The sequence below is a fragment of the Phocoena phocoena genome, chromosome 20, assembly GCF_963924675.1.
Source record: "Phocoena phocoena chromosome 20, mPhoPho1.1, whole genome shotgun sequence".
In the NCBI taxonomy this organism is placed as follows: domain Eukaryota; kingdom Metazoa; phylum Chordata; class Mammalia; order Artiodactyla; family Phocoenidae; genus Phocoena; species Phocoena phocoena.
In genome coordinates this window covers 5,885,578-5,899,579 of record NC_089238.1, presented here as the reverse complement: position 1 = coordinate 5,899,579, position 14,002 = coordinate 5,885,578, and the positions used below count along the sequence as shown (strand labels likewise).

The 14,002-nt window shown below is 56.7% G+C and overlaps 1 protein-coding gene across 1 annotated transcript; it reads right to left on the bottom strand.

Moving 5' to 3' along the window:
- Positions 1 to 203: 203 nt before the first annotated feature.
- On the bottom strand, positions 204 to 11,832 carry VSIG10L (V-set and immunoglobulin domain containing 10 like). Its single transcript, XM_065899097.1, has 11 exons — positions 11,793 to 11,832; positions 10,881 to 11,711; positions 10,248 to 10,541; positions 9,805 to 10,089; positions 8,495 to 8,749; positions 7,795 to 8,073; positions 7,085 to 7,378; positions 4,482 to 4,595; positions 4,102 to 4,256; positions 3,535 to 3,600; positions 204 to 278 (listed from the first exon to the last, which is right to left on the bottom strand). The coding sequence occupies exons 1-11, from the start codon at positions 11,830 to 11,832 to the stop codon at positions 204 to 206; spliced, it is 2,688 nt and encodes an 895-aa protein (XP_065755169.1).
- Between the last annotated feature and the right edge of the window lie 2,170 nt (positions 11,833 to 14,002).

The following is a 14,002-nucleotide window of genomic DNA, read 5'->3' as shown; positions in this document are numbered from 1 at the left end:
CCACTGCCCCCAACCTTGCTGTCTCTCACCTCTGGCTTGAGGTAGGTATGGGGGCTTCGTGCCAGAAGCTGTGAGGAGAGGTTTTCCAGGCTCCCTACTTTCCCAATATATGCATTCACACCACCCGCTCCCCACCCTGTTGAAAGGCTGTCTCCTGGGCAGGTTGGGAGTGGGCAGGGCCATCACGCTTGTCTGTCAAGCTGTCACTCAGCCTCTGTGAGCAGGTGCACGATCTCCATCTTGGCTCTGGGCCTCCCTGCTGTCAGCCGGCTGGCTGCCTGGAGCCGGAGGCCCCATCACTGGCTCAGCGGCCTGAGACCTTCCCACTTTTCCTGTCCCTCCCCACCCTGGACTTTCTGGCCCCCTCCTGGGCCAATCGGTGCTTCCATCCAAATGTCAGGCTGGTGCCTGTTGCCACCTGTGTGTCTCAGTGCTTTGCCCTACCCTGCCCCCACTCCCCTCGACCACCTGCAGCGCCAACCAGCTGCAGCCGGCCCACAGGTGTGGGCTTGCTGGGCTACCACTCCCTGGCCTCTCCACCGGCTGAACCTCCTAAAGGCTGACCTGACCACCCTCACACACACTCACACACACACACACACACACACACACACACACCAGCGACTGTGACCAGCAATAGCCCCCCCGGCTCCAGCTGTCCTGTAGCTGGCGACCAGCTGTAGTTCCCCCCAGGATGGGCAACTGTTATCAGGAAGGGGCTCTGAGGCTGTAACTTCAGCTCTGATTGTAGGAACACCCCGCCCTGGCACACCACGTCACACAAGGTGGGGGAGAGAGAGGCATCCCACAGTCCTGAGCCCAGACCAAGATGCCACGTCACCAGCTCCAACTCCCGGGAGACCCTCTATAAACACCCACCCTGAACTACACCCCCCAGAGCTTGGGACGGGGAGAGAGGGCAGAGCAGGGGCAGAGGGGCAAGGAGCAGTGACTGTACCTCAGACGGGGGCGTGGACCCCATCCCACATTGTCTTCCATTCCCAGGGTCCGGGGGACGGGGGGGGGGGCAGGGGGAGGGGTGCAAGGGAGGGGGGGCGGGGGGCCCTGGGGGCCGTGTGTTCCAAGTCATGGGGAGTGTTGAGACCACCACACCAATAAACGCCTTTTTCCAAAGCCTCCGCCTGCAGGTGTCCATGTCACGAAGGATATGGGTGAGTGGAGGGCAGAGAGGTGTGGTCACGGGTGGTACCTCCCCAGCATCACTCCTGCCCTCCCTTTTCTCTCTGGTAGATTTGCAGTTGACCCATTTGCAGAGGTGGCACGATTGGCTTAAGCCACCCAGCATAGCCCGTTTCCCACTGTGACTGGTTCAGAGGTGGGCACATGACCCAGCCAGGCTACTGAGAGAGTGAACGCCAGAGCTGTGTGGATGTCCTAAGAAGACATGCTCTTCTGCTGCAGCACGTGGCCCCATGGCGTGAGGTCTGGATCTGCAGGGCTCCTTCTCCCCATCGCACAGAGAGATCTTGGGTCTATGGGGATCGCCATGGTGGGGAAGACAGCACGTGGAGCCTGAGAACGATAGAAACACTATGGAAGGCAGAGTGGAAGGTCTAGAGAAACTGGGTCCATATGACATCACTGGAGCAAGTGGATCAAAACTTACCCGATGCCCACATTCACTTACATAAGCAATAACGTCCCATGTATGTTTAAGCCAACTCATGTTAGGTTTTCTGTTTCTAGTGATTAAAATGGAAATGAAAATTCTAGCTGATACAGATGTAGAGAGAGTCCAGGTATCCAGGACCCCAGCCACCACCTTTGTAAAAAGACCCAAGGACTGTATTTCCTAAAGGCCTCTTCCACCCCGATCTTTAACCAGAATCCTTTCCTTCCTTGAGACAGATGCTGGTTGCCTATACTTTAGTTGTTGCCAGTTTCCTCTTTGCCCACCTCCCACGATACAGGCTGAGATATTTGGTTTCCCAGCCTCCCTTGCAATGATGTGGCCAGTTTTTGTTCAATGAGACATAAGGGAAGTTTACTGTTAGGCTTCCAGGAAATTTTTCCCCCCACTCATGAGAGGAGAGGAATGCTGCTCCCTTCCTTTTGTCGTCAGATACAGTTGCGTGAAGATGTGAGCTGCAGCAGCCATCTTGCTACGTGAGACAATATGCTGACCCACTGAGGGGGGCAGAGCAGAAGGACACAAAGTGCCCAGGTACTTGGTGGGGTCACTAAGTGGCTGAGTCAGCCTGAAACCACCTACCTCCATCTCTTGCCATCATTTATTTTGTTACTTACAGCCAAAAGAATCTTCACTGATGCACTCCTTAAATTTCCAATGAGAAACCCAGGTGGAAAAGGAAGCCATCCTGCTGGGGATGGTAGCAGCAAGCCCAGTCCTTCACTGGCCCCAAATATTTGATCAGTCAACAAATATGGATGGCCTGCTGTGTACCAAACTCTGTGTTAAGTGCTGAGGACAATGACACGGTCTCCACCTTCGTGGAGCTCCCAGTTAAGAGGGGGTCGGAGGCTAAACAGATAGTTATGTGTTTAAATACGGGGAGCAGGTGTTTCAGGGCCTCTGAGACCTAAACCCATGACTGAGGCACGCTAGGGTCATGGGTTAGGGAAGGGTCCTCTAAGATGGTAACGGTTACCTTTACACTTGAAAAATGAATGACATAGGGCTTCCCTCGTGGCGCAGTGGTTGAGAGGCCGCCTGCCGATGCAGGGGACACGGGTTCGTGCCCCGGTCCGGGAAGATCCCACGTGCCGCAGAGCGGCTGAGCCCGTGAGCTATGGCCGCTGAGCCTGTGCGTCCGGAGCCTGTGCTCCGCAGCGGGAGAGGCCACAGCGGTGAGAGGCCCGCGTACCGCAAAAAAAATGAATGACATAGAGCAAAGAGTGTTGCTCCAGGTGCAGTACGCTCCGGGAGCAAAGGCCTGGAGGCAAACTTAAGTACGGTGGAGAGAAGCAGGGGTGAAACTTCTGGACGGGAAGGTCAGAGAGGCTGACAGAGGCCAAACCACAAGACTTTGAAGGTCATGATGAGGAGTTTGGACAATATCTGAAGGGCAACGGGCAGCCATAGAAGGGCTTAAAGAGAAGAGGAACGCGATCTGACCGATAGAAGGGCTTAAAGAGAAGAGGAACGCGATCTGACCGAAGATGAAGACCCCGGGAGCTGGATGGAGCGTGGCCTGAAGCAGGCAAACGTTGACATAGGAAGACCTTTCTAGAGAATGGAGGCAGGCCGCCCTCTCCAGCTCGGGGCAGCACAGCAAGCCCTGCCAGTCGGCCACAGGTCCTCGACTGCTCGGAGGTTGTACAAGCCACACTGTTAGGTCAGCAGGAGTCTCTCCTAGCCCAGGAGTCCCACCTCCTTAGCAGCACAAATACAAGGCGAGTCTTCTGCGCTGAGAGAAGGAGACAGGAAGTCCCACTTTACGGGTCCAACCTTCAGTCACAACAGGACAGGAGGTCCCCTACGGCTGCTGGGGTAAAACAGGAAGTCCCGCCCCAAAAGTCCTGCGCAGAGCAGGCCACTAGTCCTGGTCACACCTGCGTGGCTGCCCGAGCAATCTTGGGGTCCCCACGTGGAGAGTTGACTGTCCTCGGACCAGAGGCCTGGAAGAGAAGGGAGGGAAGGGGGACAACTTCAGGGGTTACCCCGGATGTGACATAACTCACCCTTTTCTAGAGCTAGCTCGCACCATTCCAAAATTAGCTGAGTTCCCTCCGTTTGCGAGGAGGAAGAAATGGCTAGCCACCCTTGGGAGAGATAAGACATGCAACAACCCAAATTTTATGGGGAAGAAGACGTTCTATCCCACTTCGGAGAGAAAATGGAAGTTTTGCCAATTTTTATGGAAAAGAATGAAGGCGTTTTCCTTCATTTGGGAGGGGGGGTTGGAATTTCGCACTTCTTTTAATATGTATAAAAATTGGATGGGAAGTCCTGTCCAACTTTTATATATTAAAAAAGAAGAAAAAAAGACAGGGAAAATCTACCAATTTTGTAAACCAATAAGAAAAGCTGGAGGAAGAGAACTCAAACCATCTCCTTTGCCTGACTAAAACACAAAAAGTTCCACCCCCATTCCAGGACACTGGGGCACCCACACTCACTGGGTGGGCCCTGGTTGGGCTAGGGTCCTCCAGAGGAACTTTGAGGGGCAGAGGCTGTGGGGTCCGCTCTGGGGTCACGCTCTGCATCTTATTTTCCGGTACGGTGAATACAGGGGTCAACCTGGGCGTATGCTTCTTTCTGTTAAGAGTCTCTCCTGGGAAAGGGAGGAGGAAGAGAAATAGAAACAGTTGACTGGCTGCTCTGACACCCCCCACGCAGTCAATGGCGAGGGGAACTGGGCTGAGAGGTGGAGCCTTACTCTGATTGGCTGATATGGAGGTAGGAAGGCAGGTTGGATGAGGTAACTGCTGCTGATTGGTTCAGATGCTGAACCAATGGGACTCTTTGTAGGGAACCTACCACTCGGTCACTCACTCACCTTGAAAGTGGCACAGATAGCAGATGCCCAGGATGAGAAGTGCTGCCAGGAGTCCCAGGCCCAGTAGGGAGCCCAGGACGATGCCAGCGATGGCCCCGGGGCCCAGGATGGGGCCTGGAAGAGACCAAGTGAAGGAGGATAAGGAGAGCAGGGGCCAAATCTGGACCTGTTTCCTGAGCCCCCTGCCTCAACCCCCCGTCAGAACCCAGGAATCTGGGACCCCAGCACTTTCAATTCATTTAACATTTCCTTAGCGAATGTGGTGTGCCTGGCATTCTGCCAGGTGGTGAAGATCCATTGGTGAGCAAACCAAGATACCTGCTATCGTGAGGGTTAATTTTAGGAGGGAAATCAGAAACGCATGTGCAAATAAATAACATAATTTCAGATCGTGCTCAGAAGAAAAAATAAACGGGCTACGATAGAAATAACGGAAGGGGAGGTCACATTTAGAAAAGTGGGTGAAGGAAGGTCCTTGAGGAACATTTGAGCAGAGACCTGGGGAGTAAGGAGCCGGGCATGCTAAACAGGGGGAAGGGTGTTCCAGGCAGGGCGAACAGAACATGCAAAGACTCAGAGGTAGGAAAGAGTTTTCTGCGTTCAATGAAAACTGTGGGTGGAGGACACAGAATGAAGGTGGAAGAGGTCAAGGATGAAGTCAGAGGGATTAACAGGGGCCAGAGCCCAGGCACGAAAGGCTTTTCAGCAAGGCGGCAACAACGTGATCGGATTTGCGTAACTTCGGCTTCTACCTGGAGAATGGATTGTAAGAGGGCAAGAGGGGGCATATAGAGACCAGGTAAATGGCTGCTGCAGTCCAGGTAAGAGAGGATGGTGGTGTCTGACCGGAGTGTGATGGAAAGAAGTGGGTGGATTGGGAAAGCATTTCAGAAGGAAGTGATGGGACCCTGCTGGTATTTGGGATGTTGGAGGTGATGTCAGCACGTGGGTGGTGCCCTGTCCCAGGATGGGAAGACTGGAGAGTTGGTGGGGGGTGGGGGGGAGGGTGTAGTTTGGGAGAAAAAAAACCTCAAGAGATCTATTTTGGACATGTAAAGTCTGAAATGCCAGCTGGACATCCAAAGTGAAGATGTCGAACAGGGAGGTGGCTTTTCAAGTCTGGAGTTCAGAGGTCTGGGCTGGAGATCAGACATTTGAGAGTCATCTGAGTATTAATGATATATAAGGTGATGAGAGCGGACAGGCCACACTGGGGAGAAATATAGGTGGAGAAGAGGGCTGAGGGCTGACACATCCAATACTTAGAAGTTGGGGAGCGTTGCTGGTTGAACTGTGTCTCCCCAAAAAAGATACAGTGATATCCTAACCCTCCGTACCTGTGAACGTGACCTTCTTTGGAAATAGAGTCTTTGCAGATGTAATCAAGATAATATGCAGAGACTTCTTTTCCAAAGAAGGTCACGTTCACGGGTACTGAGGGTCAGGACGTCAGTATGCAGTAGTTCCCCCTGCCCTTATCTTCAGGGGATACATTCCAAGACCCTCAGTGGACGCCTGAAACCACGGATAGTACAAAATCCTACGTATTCTATGCTTTTTCCAGCATCACTACTCTTGAGCTTTGGGACCATTACTAAAATAAGGGTTACCTGAACGAAAGCACTGACACAGCATGACAGTTGAGCTGATAACTGAGACAGTTTCAAACAGGCAGAATACTCCGGACAAAGGTGTGATTCACATCCCAGGTGGGATGGAGGGGGCCAGCGTGAGATTTCATCACGCTTCTCAGGCACGCAATTTAAAACTTAACGAATCGCCTGTTTCTGAAATTTTCCATGTAATATTTTCAGACCACGGTTGACCCCCGGTAACTGAAACCTCAGAAATCAAAACCGAGGATAAACGGGGACTACAGTATCTTTGGGGGGGAGACACAATTCAACCAATCAAGTCGAGATGAGATCATGAGCGTTGGCCCTAATCTGATATGACTTGCATCCTTACAAGAAGACAGAGGTGGGGCTTCCCTGGTGGCACAGTGGTTAAGAATCTGCCTGCCAATGCAGGGGACACGGGTTCAAGCCCTGGGCCAGGAAGATCCCACATGCCGCGGAGCAGCTAAACCCGCGCGCCACAACTACCGAAGCTCACGCGCCTAGAGCCCATGCTCCGCAACAAGAGAAGCCACCGCAACGAGAAGCCCGTGCACCGCAATGAAGACCCAATGCAGCCAAAAATAAAAACAAATAAATAAATAAATTTATATTAAAAAAAAAAAAAAAGAAGACAGAGGCACACACAGGGAGGAGGAGGCTCTGGGAAGCTGAGGGCAGAGACTGGAGTGGTGCCAAGGATTGACCGTCACCATCAGAAGCTAGAAGGAGGCAAGCAAGAAGTCTACGCAGAGCCTCGGAGAAAGCATGGCCCTGCAGACACCCTGATTTCAGACTCCTGGCCTCCAGAGTTAGGAGAGAATACACTTCTGTTGTTTCCAGCCACACAGTTCATGGTACCTTATTACAGCAACCCCAGGAAACTAACACAGAGAAAGAAGGAAGATCCAACAAAACAGACTGACAGGAGGAAGCCCACGAGAAGGGCTTCTCAGCCCAGGACGAAGCCCAGCGGCTCCAACTCACCGGCACGGTAGACCCGGCTTTCGGATGGGGTCCCTGGCTGGAGCCCCAGAGTGGGCAGGATACGAAAGACCCAGACCTGGGGCTTCTGAGGAAGGAGGGGCACCACAGCTGAGCGATCCCGAGGTCCGAGGGTGAGCAGGGAGGTCCAGGCCTTGGACGTGGCGACTCTGCTCAGGTCAGGGCTCTCCTGGGCCTGGATCTGGAAACTGCTAATCAGGGCCCCTCGCTCCACATCCCAAGTCAGCACTGCTGCATCCCGGGTTCTCTGCAGCCTCCATGAGGAGATAGAAGGTCCTGGGGAGGGGGCGGGGGTGGAATCAAGGTGGGGGTTGGATTCATGGGTCCTAGCAGGGAGAGGAAAGGGGGCCACGGGCCTGGACTCCTAGGTCCCAGGCGCAGAGGGTCTGGAGACCCCAACTCCTGGGTCTAAGAAAGAAAGGGACTGGGGGCCCAAACTCTTGGGTCTGAGGGTTTCATGGAAAAAGTGACTGGGGTCCAGGATTCCCTGACGGGTCAGGGATCTGGGGGTGGGAGTTCTAGGGTCTGCGGTCGGCAGAGGCCAGGGACCAAGATTTCTGTGTCTGAGGGAGGAGGGAACTGAGGGCCTGGACTCCTTGGTCTGAGGGAGGAACAGGCTGGAATCCCAGTCTCCTGGGTTTGAGAGAAGAGAGGGCTGGAGGACCTGGGTTCCGGGAAAGGATGGGGCTCACCGGTGAGGGTGATCCTGTCGGTCCCAGCACCCAGCGCCCCACTGCACAGCACGGAGTAATTTCCCAAGTCCCAGTTCAGGCTGAAGTTGCCGATCAGGAGCTTCTGCCTATCCTGGCTGAGCAGCAGTCGCCCGTGGCCTCTGGAGGCCAGGGGCCGCCCTTCCCGGGCCCAAGATGCTCGAGAAGGGGGGCCACAGCCAGAGACCTGCAGCGCCACCTCCACCTTCCCTGACTGTGTCTCCTCGACCACCGGATGCAACAGCACCTCTCGAGGGGCCTCTGTGGGTGGAACAAACCCAGTCAAGAAAGAGAACAAGTCCTGTGCCCTTTGATGAATCTAACAGGGCACCTTAGCCAAAAGAGGAAGATCTGCCCTTTCACTCCCTCCCTCATTCATTCATCTGATTTCCTTAACAAGGACTTAGGAAGTACGAGAGACAGGCCAGGTCCTGGCCTGGGAAACTCATATTATTCTCAACCGTGTATTGCTCTGGACACGTGGGAAAGTGTCAGCCCTCTCCGTCCAGGAAAGAAATGTTGGCCCCGCCCCTGCTTTAGGTATAGGGAAAACCTCCGGCCTTCTGTAGGGTTAAAGATAGAGGAAATCTCTCTTCCTGTAGTTGGAGGTCCCCTTTTCTCAAGTTCTAATGGAGCAAAGAAACAGCCCCTCCTCCTCGGGAAACAGGAAAGAAGCTCTCACCCGGGGTGACACTACAGGTGCGCGTGGTCATCAGGTGGCGAGCAAGGCAGGTGACGGGGACGCCGCTGAGCCGGGGGTGGGCAGGGACAGCCTCCAGGAGCACCGAGGACACCGGTCCCGCCTGGACGCCTTTGGGGAGACCCTGGAACTGCAGGGAGGCGGCAGGGACCCCGCCGGGCCACGAGCAGCGGAAGAGGAGGACGCGATCCCCAGGACCCGCTTCGACTGAGCACTGTGGGGACCCGGGCGGCAGATCTGTGGAGGGGAGGGAGAGCTCAAGGGGTCAGTCAGCTCTCTCCCAGCTCCCCTCTAGCCCCGCCTCTCGCGCGTTCACTCCACCCCTTCTTCACCTGGCCCCGCCCTGTAGGCACTGACCCCGCCCCCTTCTCTTGCAGACCCCGCTCCCTTTCCCCGGCAACCCCTGGGCTAAGTGGGTAGTCGCAGCCCCACTGACTGCCCCCCTTTCCGAAGGAAACTTCATCCTCCCACACTGATCCCTGTCCTTCCAAACGTAACCCCGACCTTTTTTCTAGCTCCACCCCTTCTACCAGGTTACTTTGGCCCCCCTCTTTTTTTTTTTTTTTTGCGGTACGCGGGCCTCTCACTGTTGTGGCCTCTCCCGTTGCGGAGCACAGGCTCCGGACGCGCAGGCTCAGCGGCCATGGCTCACGGGCCCAGTCGCTCCGCGGCATGTGGGATCTTCCCGGACCGGGGCACGAACCCGTGTCCCCTGCATCGGCAGGCGGACTCTCAACCACTGCGCCACCAGGGAAGCCCTGGCCCCCCTCTTTGCTTACTCCACGAGTCGCCTCTTCCTACTGAACCCTCCCCTTTTCTGGACATCCCTGCCATTCCTAGTGGGCCCTGCCCCCTTTCTAAGACGACTCTGCCCCTTTCTAGAATGATTCCACCCCTTTCTCTCGTGACCCTGCCCCCTTTCCCAGGTAACTTCTTTCTCTTGCTGATCCCACTTACTGGCCCAAGCAACTTAGTCCCTTTCCTTGACTACTCTTTCATCCCCAGGAAGCTCCGCCCTCTCAGTGCTGGCCCTGCCCCCTCTCCTGGCCATCCTTGCTCCTCCCCTTCTCTTGTGCATCCCCCCCCCCCCGCCGTTCCTTCTACTGGGATCTCCGCCCCTCCCTGCCGGTCGCGCCCCACCACGCTCTTTCCCCCCGCCCATGCCCCCCCCCCCGGGTATCCTAGCCCCTTGCTGGTTCCGCCCCTTCTCCCGGGCTGGTTCCGCCCCTTCTCCCGGGCATCTCTGCCTTTCCTGGCTGACCCCGCCCCTCCATCCACCCCGCCGCTCTCACCCGCCACAAGGAGTCTGAGCAGCGAGCGGCGGCGGTGGCCGGTGCGCGGGTTCGCAGCGAGACAGGCATAGTCGCCGCCGTGGCCGGTCCGGACCGAGGGCAGAAGGAGGCGCGGGCCGGCGGGCACCGCGGCCTCGGCCGGGTCGGCCAGGCTCCATGTGATGTCGGCCGGTGGCCGCGAGGCGGCGGTGCAGTGCAGGGTCACGTTGCTGCCCAAGGTGACAAAGATGGCGGGGTCGGCGTCATGGTCGGAGGAGACAGTGATGACCGGCAGATCCGGGCCGTCTAGGCGGAGGAAGGGGGTCGGAACCGCGAGAGTCGGGGTCAACTGGGACTCCGCCAGGATTTCCGGAGACTGGACCTCCAGCCCTCTCCTCCCCAGGGACTCCAGGAGCCTGAGCCCTCAGATCCCTGTCCCCGACCGGAGGCACCGCCGCACTCACAGAAAACACTGACGTTGGTCGCGGCCTCCGCGTGGCCGAAGGGGCTGTGGACGCGGCAGGTGTACCGGGCGTGGTCGCTGCGCGTAGGGCGCGCGATGAGCAGCTGGTCGCCCTCTACGCGGATCCGGGGTGGCTCCACTCCCGCAGGGTCCGCTGCCCCCAGGACGCGTCCGTCCCGGGTCCAGCTCAGCTCCCCGCGACCCGGCCTCCACCCCACACAGCGCAGCCGGAGCTCCGCCGCCCCCTCCTCGGTCTCCGGGGCCTCAGGCTTCACCGACACCTTGGACACGGGCTCTGGGAGAGGGGGAACGGACTCAGGACTCGGTTCTCAGCCCCCTCGTCCCTTAGGACCAGGGAGCCCCAGCCCCCTCCACCTCCTACACCCAGGACTTCGCCCCAGCCGAGGCCCCCTCTTAGCCCTCCTCTTAGCCCGAGTTTTGGTCCCCAGGTCCAATTTCCCTCAAGCACCTGTCTTGACCCCCAGCTCCTCTTCTCCCTCCCTCCAGCCCAGAAGTCCTCTCTCCCCTGTCTAGGAACCCCTTCCTCTGGGACGGGAAACACATCCTCAGAACAGCAGTCATCTGCCCACAGCAGCCCCTGCAGCCAGCACTCTGGACCTCAGGGCCCACTTACCATATACACGCACAATGAACTCCCGTATCTGCCGGGAGATCCCGGCCCGGATGACCTCGGCTGTGTAGACCCCAGCATCCTCTAGCTGGGCAGAGGACAGTTCCAGACTCCCTTGGGTCTGGTTAAATCGTAGGCGGCCTTTGTACGTGGGGTCCAGGCTGATCAGAGGGGCCCCCGGCCCCAGGCCCCCTGCTGCCAGCACCTTGGAACCTTGGCGCCAAACCACCAGAGGGGAAGGGGGACCAAGGCCAGGAACTGGAAGCAGAGGGAGCTGGATTGTGGTCCCCACCAGCACCGCAAGAGGGCCCCCCACTTGCGGGGATAAGGTTGGCCCCGAGCGGGCCTCTGAGGGAACTTTGGAATCCAGGCTCTGGGCAGAGAATTTAAGATCCTCATCCTCAGGGGAGAATTTTGAAACTGGGGTCTCCACAGAGACGTTCGTATTGGGGACTTGCCTGTTGGAAGCTGGGGTCTTAACAGAGGAGGAAGGCTTCGGGTTTGGGGCAGGAACTTGAGAACCCGAGGCATGAGGAACTACTTTGGAACCAGGGATTCCAGAGGAGGGGTCCAGGTTCGGCTTTTTGCCCTCAGCAGAAACACTGGACCGGAAGGACCTGGGCACGTCCTTCAAATTCAGTACCTCGGGAGACCCTTCAGAATGAGGGATATCAGCTTTTGAATCTGGAGACTGATCTGGAAATTTCCAGCTGGGGGGTTTGATGGAGGGAACTTTCAAACCCGGGCCCTGGGAAGATCTTTCTGAGTCCAAGGAGAGATTGGTTCTCTGAATTCCTGAAGAGGCTTTGAGGGCGAGGACCCTTACTCCCGAGGCTGCAGAGGAAAAGGAAGGGAGGGAGTTGCTGGGCTGCAGAAAAGGGAAATGGTGGGCAAGGGTCTGGGTGGGGGGCTTACCCAGCAGCAGGAAGAGCAGCAGAGCCCGTGAGGTGCCCATGGTGCCAGCTGCACCCGTGAGGAAACCGGGGCAAGACCCAGGGCCTGCACCCATTCCTCCCGGGCTAGACGAGTCCAACAGGACGGATAGCTTCCTGGGCGGGGAAGGGAGTCAGATCCAGTGGGAGGTGCCAGGGTCCCCCACCCAGATAATATGGCTGAGACACCCACCCCACCCCACTTGTCCTCATCAGCTAGTCCCGTCTGAGGGGAGGCCCAGCGTAAACCCTGCACTCCCCACACCCTGGGGGCAGACGGTGAGACTGGAGTCCCAGCTGGAAACTTAGTAACAGACTTGTGGAGGGGGGTGGGGAGGTGAAGTCAGGAAGACTTCCTGGAGGAGGGTCAGGTGCCCTTTGAGAGAGCACCCCGCCCCCAGCCTCCTGGCGTCTGGTCCACTCTGTCCTGCCTACATCTTCAAATACCCATGTCTGACCCTGCTCCCCCTCTGCTCTCCATGGTCCCCTGTTGCCCTCAGGGCCGAGTCTCAAGTGGTTATCTTCCACCCAGTTCTCTCTCCTGAGAGCCAGAACTGTGTCTCCTCAACCCCCAGGTCTTAACATGCCCCATGTCCCACTAAACGTAGAGTCTTCCCTCTAACCCCACCCTCCCGCATTCTCCATCTCCAGTGTGGCTCTGCCATCTAGAGGGATGCTGGGAGCCTTCCTCCCTTGTTCCTTCCCCTCACTGCTGTCAGTCTCTGGATCCCACCCCTCCTGCCCCCTGAATCTCTCTGCTCCATCCCTTTCTTTCTACCAGCCAGACCCCAGCACAGGCCTTGACTTCCTCTGTCCACTGGCCTAGCCTCCTCCCTCCAGTCCGTGGCCCCCCCGATGGTCCTTGAGTCTTTCTACCCCCAGAGTGGCCCCCTCATCCCTCACAGCCCTCCTGTGGCTCCCCAGCACCTGACCTTGGAAGACAACCAAGTTCCTCATCAGAACTTCCAGGCCCTGCATGGCCTAGACCCACCCACTCCTTTCCCCCTCCAGCACTTCCTCTTTGAACACCCTGCCATTCTTAGGCCATCTCTCCCCTCCCAGCCTTGGCCAGGACAGTTTCCTTTGCCTGAAAGCTCTGGCTCACTCCCCCACCCCCTCCAACCTGGCTTAACCACAATTTGTCCTTCAAGTCTCTATCAAGAACCAAAATAATAATTACCCATTTGCTGTGGTCCAGGAACTGTGCGAAATTCTTCCCAGGCATTAGGCTGAACACTTCCAAATGCTCTGAGCTGGGTGTTTACAAACAAGGATACTAGGCTCAGAGACATCATGGGACCTGCTGGAGGTTGCACAGCCAGAGGGAAGAGCTTGGTCCACAATGGTCAGGCTCCTCACTCCTCCTGAAAGCTTTCCCTACCACCCCATGCTAATAATGGTTAAAATACAGAGTAAGCATTTTCTGCATGTCAGATATGCTTGTGAAGACGCTACATTAATTACCCTTCGAAACCCCATGGGAGGACTTCCCTGGTGGTCCAGTGGTTGACTCCACGCCCCCAGTGCAGGGGGCCCAGGTTCGATCCCTGGTCAGGGAACTAGATCCCGTGTGCCACAACTAAGACCTGGCGCAGCCAAATAAATAAATAGATATTTAAAAAAAAAAAAAAAAAAAAAACCATGGGGTAGGTTTTGTAGCTTTAAAACGGTTACAGGGTTTCCCTGGTGGCACAGTGGTTGAGTCCGCCTGCCGGTGCAGGGGACACGGGTTCGTGCCCCAGTCCGGGAATATCCCACATGCCGCGGAGCGGCTGGGCCCGTGAGCCATGGCCGCTGAGCCTACGCGTCCGGAGCCTGTGCTCCCCCCAAAAAAAAGGTTACAAATTCAACCCTCCTCCTACTAAGAAATAGGATCTATCTCCCCCTCCCTTGGATCTAGGTAGGCTCTGTGACTGTCAGACCAAGAGAGTACAGCACAAGTGGCCCTGTGCTAGTTTCTGCATCTAGGCCTTGAGAGACTGGCATACTCCACTTCCCACATTATAGAATACTCCCGCTGGGACCCAGCTGCCATGATGTGAGGAAGCTCAATCATCCCAGTGGAGAGGAATCATGGTCCCTGACCAGCAGCCAGCTCAAGTCAACATCCCCAGCCAGCTTGCCAGGCACATGACTGAGGCATCCTGGACACGCCATTTGAGCCACCCAGACTGATGCTACTGAGGCAAGCTG